At 41.9% G+C, this 6,000-nt stretch overlaps 1 protein-coding gene across 2 annotated transcripts in view; it reads right to left on the bottom strand.

Annotated features, from left to right (window-relative positions):
- LOC120719269 (cadherin-4-like) overlaps positions 1 to 5,760 on the bottom strand; it is a 238,095-nt gene extending 232,335 nt beyond the window's left edge. Inside the window, exons 1-2 of one of the 2 annotated variants that reach the window (XM_040008362.1) lie at positions 5,377 to 5,760; positions 4,042 to 4,153 (exon numbers count right to left, since the gene is read on the bottom strand). In XM_040008362.1, the coding sequence (XP_039864296.1) occupies positions 4,042 to 4,153; positions 5,377 to 5,433 (169 nt within the window). In that variant the 5' untranslated portion in view covers positions 5,434 to 5,760. The remainder of the gene's footprint in view (positions 1 to 4,041; positions 4,154 to 5,376) is intronic. The other variant, XM_040008360.1, reaches the window with a different exon arrangement.
- Between the last annotated feature and the right edge of the window lie 240 nt (positions 5,761 to 6,000).

Consider the following 6,000-nt stretch of genomic DNA (forward strand, 5'->3'; position numbering starts at 1 on the left):
CTAACCGAGGCATGTGAGACTCATCACCCAGGGCCTTCGAGTTGGCTGCTGGGAGAGATTTTCGGGAAATAATATCCTGGAAAAAAATTACAGCTCTTAACGTTTTGTTTTATTCAGAATTCGAAGTTCTCTGTTGTATATTTGCTCGTATTAGGGCATTCTCAAAATGAGCAAAACTCAGAGTATGCTAGAAAATACTATAAATGTGACAAGAAAAAAGTGGCACTGAGGGGAGAGAGAAAGGATGTGGGTCAGAGAGGCAAGTCATAGATTTATACGGCATTAACTGAAGTTGGAATTTCTACTGAATGGTAGCATCCCTGTCTAAGGTGAGAGCTGGTGTATATTTATGTGTGCGCATGGGAGGGAGCGGAAGAGAGAGAGCGAGTATGAGATATAGAGAAAGAATGCTTTGTGGATCAGAAAACATGTTTATGAGTCGGGACAAAGGAAAACCATTCTGTTAAAAACAGAACTGGTCACCTTAATAGAGACATTCAGACGCTCTGGCTGATATCACTGGAGGGGTCTCGTTTTCAGCACGAATCTGAGCATCAGTGGAGGTTCTAAAAACAGTGACAACTGCAGGAAAAATCTACAGTTCTTTCTGAGAAGCTGCACCGTGGATGTCAGCATCCTTAAAGCTCAGGTACTGACATGTCAAAAAAGAAGGACCTCGCATATCAGAATTCATCAACTATGTCCCCATGTTCTCTCTCTCCCTCTCCTCTCTCACTAAACTCAGACAAATACCACCACAGTCGCAAACACAGAAAGTGAGGGCTGCCCAAAACCACCAGTAACCCAAACAAAGTCCAAGGTCAGCAGAGTGGGCTCACTGAGCTGAAACCACCAACCCTGGCTTTCATTACCAGGAACAGAATCAGCAAAGGGATGCAGGGACACATGGGATGAGGTTACATTCACCAGCTCTGTTTATCTCTATTGGGTTGGCTTGAGTCCAACTCATAGCTTCTCTCTCATCTGCGAGATACAAAAACTCCAAATGTGTTGATCCAAGCATCAACACTTTAAATTATTTTACAACTCACTCTTTGTCTGCAGAAACAGAGAAGAAATAGGACCTTTCTCTGAGTTGTGTTTACTTGTGTTATACTGATTTTACAAGTAATTATTCAGTGTTAAAGGTCTTAGAATAATGTGCTAGGAGAAGCTGTCATAGGTCTGATCAAAACAAGGCATAAAAAACGGGACATCGTTAGCACTCGATGTGTCATGCATACATATACTAACAATATTAGGAAAAAGCACACACAGAGACTGAAAAAGACCTCGCATTTTTAAAGACGTTAACTCACCCTCTTAAACCCCTCCTATAACTATAAAGACAAACATGGCATTTGCCATTATCAATACTGAGTGTGCTGCTAATATGTGCATGTTAAATGTATAACAATCCTCAAAAGTGTTGCATTTAGAGCAGCCTTATAATCAATCAGAATCCATTATGCAGTGTGCTGTTTAATGTGTGTTTCAGCTATTAACTTTGGAACTGGTATGGGTTTCCAGATAAATAAAGAGCAGATCAATTCCCACAGCCAGAACAATGCAGCATGCAGAATTAATTCTTTTTAATGTTTATTGGATAGATTGTGCTTGTCAGCGAAACAGTTGGCCACAATGCACAGAACATTTAGAGGATGATCTAAATGAGCACCATTGTTCCAAAAAGACCAAGAACAATATTACTAATAATAATAATAATAATAATAATAATAATAATAATAATATGAAGAAAACAAAGAGGAGGACTGAGAATCTCTAAGTGACCAAACTAACACCACCCAAAAGAAAGAAAATATAAATGGCTGATGGCTGACTATAAACATGCCAATAACGTTTTTCTTGTCAAATGTAAACCACGATATAAAAATTTAATAAATAAATAACATTCCACAAACTTTGGAATATCGGGGTTCCATACAAATTTCATTTTGACTTTACAAAGAGATTTCACTGTGGCCTTGAACATTGTTTTAGGAAATTTTGGTCATCAGAGTAACTGAAAATTATAAAATGTGAACTGTAAAACCTTCCATCTCCGGTTACTGACCTGCTCTGTGGGCTCAGGCATTCTACCCATCATGGTCAAGGTCCCAGTTCTGTCCTCCCCATTAGTCTCCCCAGTGAGATTAGATTCCCACACAAGCACACACATACACAAATTATTTATATATATATATATATAGACATACATATATATGTGTGTGTGTGTGTGTCTGTGTGCACGCATGTGTGCCTGAGTGGGTGTCATTACTTCTGCCCCTATCTGACGGTTTTGGGTTAAATAATGTTATTATTAAAGTCTTTCCAGAGCTGCTCCCTTGCCTTCCTCCAGTGACACCCTTACCAGCTATAAATCAGCTGCCTGAGTCCTGCAAATCACATGGAGTGAGTGTGTGCTTGTCTAAATGTGTGTGTGTGTCTGCTTGACCACTGCAGCTGTATTCTCAAACACACATGAAGATGACACTGCAGCTGTGAACATTTCAAGCAACGCCGATGAAAACTATTGAATGCGAAACTTTAAGAATGTGCTTTCCGTGTGACTTGAAAGTAACCTCGCAAATAAACTATAAATCTGATTTATGAGCAGATATCATGATGGGTTTGCTGTGATCGCGTGAACCTGACTTTAGCATGGTTTACATTAGGAGGGAAAGTGCCATGAAAATGATGTTTAGGCCTCTGTTGTTAGTGGTAAAATGAATTCCTAACACTGAAAGCAACCATGTTAGACCACTAAAGATTAGTTTATGTGTAGAGTGAGAAAGAGAGACAATTTCATCTACCTGAGACCAAACTAGATAAATAATGCTCTGTGAAATAAATGGCTTCTGTGCAGCAGTGATGGCTCATTCCGTGATTGTTTGTGATTGTGTTGACACCCCCTGCTGGGCTGAAGACATCACTACCACACTGAGAGCAAGTTCACTGCCAGTGACAATGTCCCGCATCCAATCCCACTCCCAGCCAAGATATAATATGCTGAAGTTAATGAAACACTAAAATCAAGCTGATATCTTCTTTCGCTCTTATATCACTCCAGCAATGAACACAGACAGATAACATAAAACAAGCAAAAAAATAATGTACTGTATCATTTTATATATCCTTAAATCAAAATTTCACTGGTGTATGTGTGCGTGCGTCTGTGCACGCGCACACTCAGGAAAGAGAGTCTAGACAGCTGTATCCCCGGCAGGTCTCTCACAGCTAAGGAGAGTGAGAAATATATACCGCGCAGCTGCCGAAGACACAGTCGACCCACAAAAGAGCTATTGTGCGCCCACAGCAAAACAATACAGCTTAGCTGAGCTATGAGAAAAAAAACCATTGGAATCAATAGAGAATTGCAATTAGCCCACATTGGCAGGAGCAGTGCCAGATTAGACACAGGATGTCGATTCCATTTCCTGCACTATAGGGCCCTCAAACTTGGTTGGCTCATTGTGTAATTGGAACAATACAAATACATTTGGGAAAGACAGAGTGTGAAGATGATAGTGCTAAAAATTACGGTAATGAAGATAAAGATGATGATAATACTCTTAAGACACTGAACAAGGTCAAAAACACAAAAATAAATGCAAGCGGGTATAACCCAAAAGTAACAGGCAAACATTTACAGCATCATTGCATAGAATATAAACAAATGCATGGATGTGTGTTACTACATGAGTTATATTTTTACAACATCGCACTGCAACAACAGACCAGGGTAATCACGAGCACAAAATTGCTCCAGTTTGCAATTTCTGACATCACACGAGCTTCACATGTACATACCCATGTGACTAAAATGGTTATTTTTACATTTCCACTTTTACGACAATTTTCCAAATGCACAAGTGGTGCTTCGGTAATCTTAAAAGCAACGTGGCCAAGCACTGAAAGAAAACACATCACCATACACACCTCCTTTTACTTCCTTCAGTGCAAACAGTGAGGTCTTTTGCTCACCCTCTCTCTAGCCTTGACAGAATGCAAAATAACTGACTTGCTAATTAAAGGGCTTACCTTTAAGTATGCCCTGACCTTGCAGTACATCCCTTGAAATCAGCACAGAGTAGAAGCTTTGTGAGAAGCCAGGTTGGCAGGGACCTTTGGAAGCGTGCACCCCATTATTCCTCTGGAAGAAAAAAAAATACATTGAAAGACATCGATAAACATGGATTCCATTGATTTCTTTCCTCATTTTTGGCTCCAAGCTTTGGAGAAAAGCAGCATAAAGAACAGTTAGCAGAAATAAATTCAACAAGTTTATCAACTCTTTCTGCTTGTGGCTAGATGTGATGCTGATTAAATGGTCACACAGTCCAATGTCAGTGATAAAATGTGCTGTGTTAGTCGCTCCATGAAGAAACCACCCCAGACAAAACGAGGACAGATGTAGTTAAAAGTATTGTACTCAGGCTTAAGTGACACGCGCGCGCGCACACAGGCAGCACGCGCACAGAGGAAACCTGCATGAATGCAGAATAATTGTCTCCCTGCTTATTGTGGGTCTTGTACTAACGGAGAGGTCCATGGCTATGAGGGGGGAGCAGCACGCCTGTGCGCACTAATCAAACGGTCTGCAGTCAACTTTGCACCCAGCATTTAGGGCTCACTGTTGTTTAAATTAAACGATCTGACCCACTACAGCCATGGCACACAAGCAAATGCACGCGCCCGCACACACGCACGCACACACACACTAGCAAGATTGGCTGGACAGGAATGGAGGTTCAACACACTGCGGGGGCATACCGCAGGAGCACAACATTTGTTCAGTCTTTTTCCGATATCCATATAGCAGGAGAGCAATTGCCTCCGTCTGAGGCGGCGGAGAGAGAAAGATTTAGGAGCTACTCGGAGCTCCGTTAATAGTCCACTGGCGCCGACTTAATTCTGGATTCATGAAATGACGAAAAAGGCTGAAAAACACTACATAACTTTAAAGTTAACTTTTGCAAAGGCATCGCTTTTTTGACAAGTGAAACTTAAGGGGATGGTGGGCTGTAGCTTAAATAAGCGACATGACCAAGTCAGTTTGAAAAAAGATTAAAGGTATCACCTTGGGTGAATAACTTGTGCCGTGATTTAAGTTGTGTATGACAAATGATGATGACCTGCCAGCGATTTAGAGAAATACTGACAAGGCTTATACGGAGCGGACCTCGAGACTTACTTTTTTTCTTTTTATACATTGAAATTCATTAGGGAACCAATTAGCGTGCCTACTTGTAGGGGGATAACGGCGAGCCCCGCGTTGCTGTACCAACACACACCACGGCTTCCTTCTGGCTGCATGACTTTATTCGAGCTTATGTGCTGTATCAGAAGCTTTAGTAAAAAAATGAGAAATCTTACCCAGAATGTGTCAAGAAGAAGGGCTGCTGTCAGGACCAGAGCGAAGTCAGTTCTCATCGTGGCGAGGAAGCGACTCAATGCTGCCCGGACAAAAGAACCAGAAAGAGGGTCGGTTCGTATTTTTCTTTTCCAAAAATTATTCCCCCTTTCTCGGTCAGACTGTTAGTTACGTCCCTCTGCGCGCTTAGTGAGTGTGCTGCCCCGAGTTTCCCCGGCTCTCTCATCTGCAGGTGAGCGCTCCGCTCAGCACCAAGGCGCAGCCAGCGTCACTCTCCAACCCCTCCTATCACTCGGTGCAGGAAAACTCCACACACGCACTTAAAGAAACACTCGTTGGCGCTTTGGATCAAACAGACGCACTGCTAACGTCTTTCCGAGGACCCCGACATTTCAAATCCATGTCCTATTGCGAAGGCGTCGCAGTTTTATGGTCGGATGAAACAGTATGCCCAAACATATGGCAAACTCGTCAAACATCAGCCATCAAACTTCCAGCATCGCTTTACAAGCATGTAGCTTTAACATATGTTCATTAATAGATTTCTCCAGTTAACCAGTTGCACGAATGTGCGTAGTTTGAGTAAATGGAGTAGGTCAGGGTTGGTTAAAACAAGGTAGCATGTG

Source organism: Simochromis diagramma, unplaced genomic scaffold (genome assembly GCF_900408965.1).
Source record: "Simochromis diagramma unplaced genomic scaffold, fSimDia1.1 OVJJ01000545.1, whole genome shotgun sequence".
Lineage (NCBI taxonomy): Eukaryota > Metazoa > Chordata > Actinopteri > Cichliformes > Cichlidae > Simochromis > Simochromis diagramma.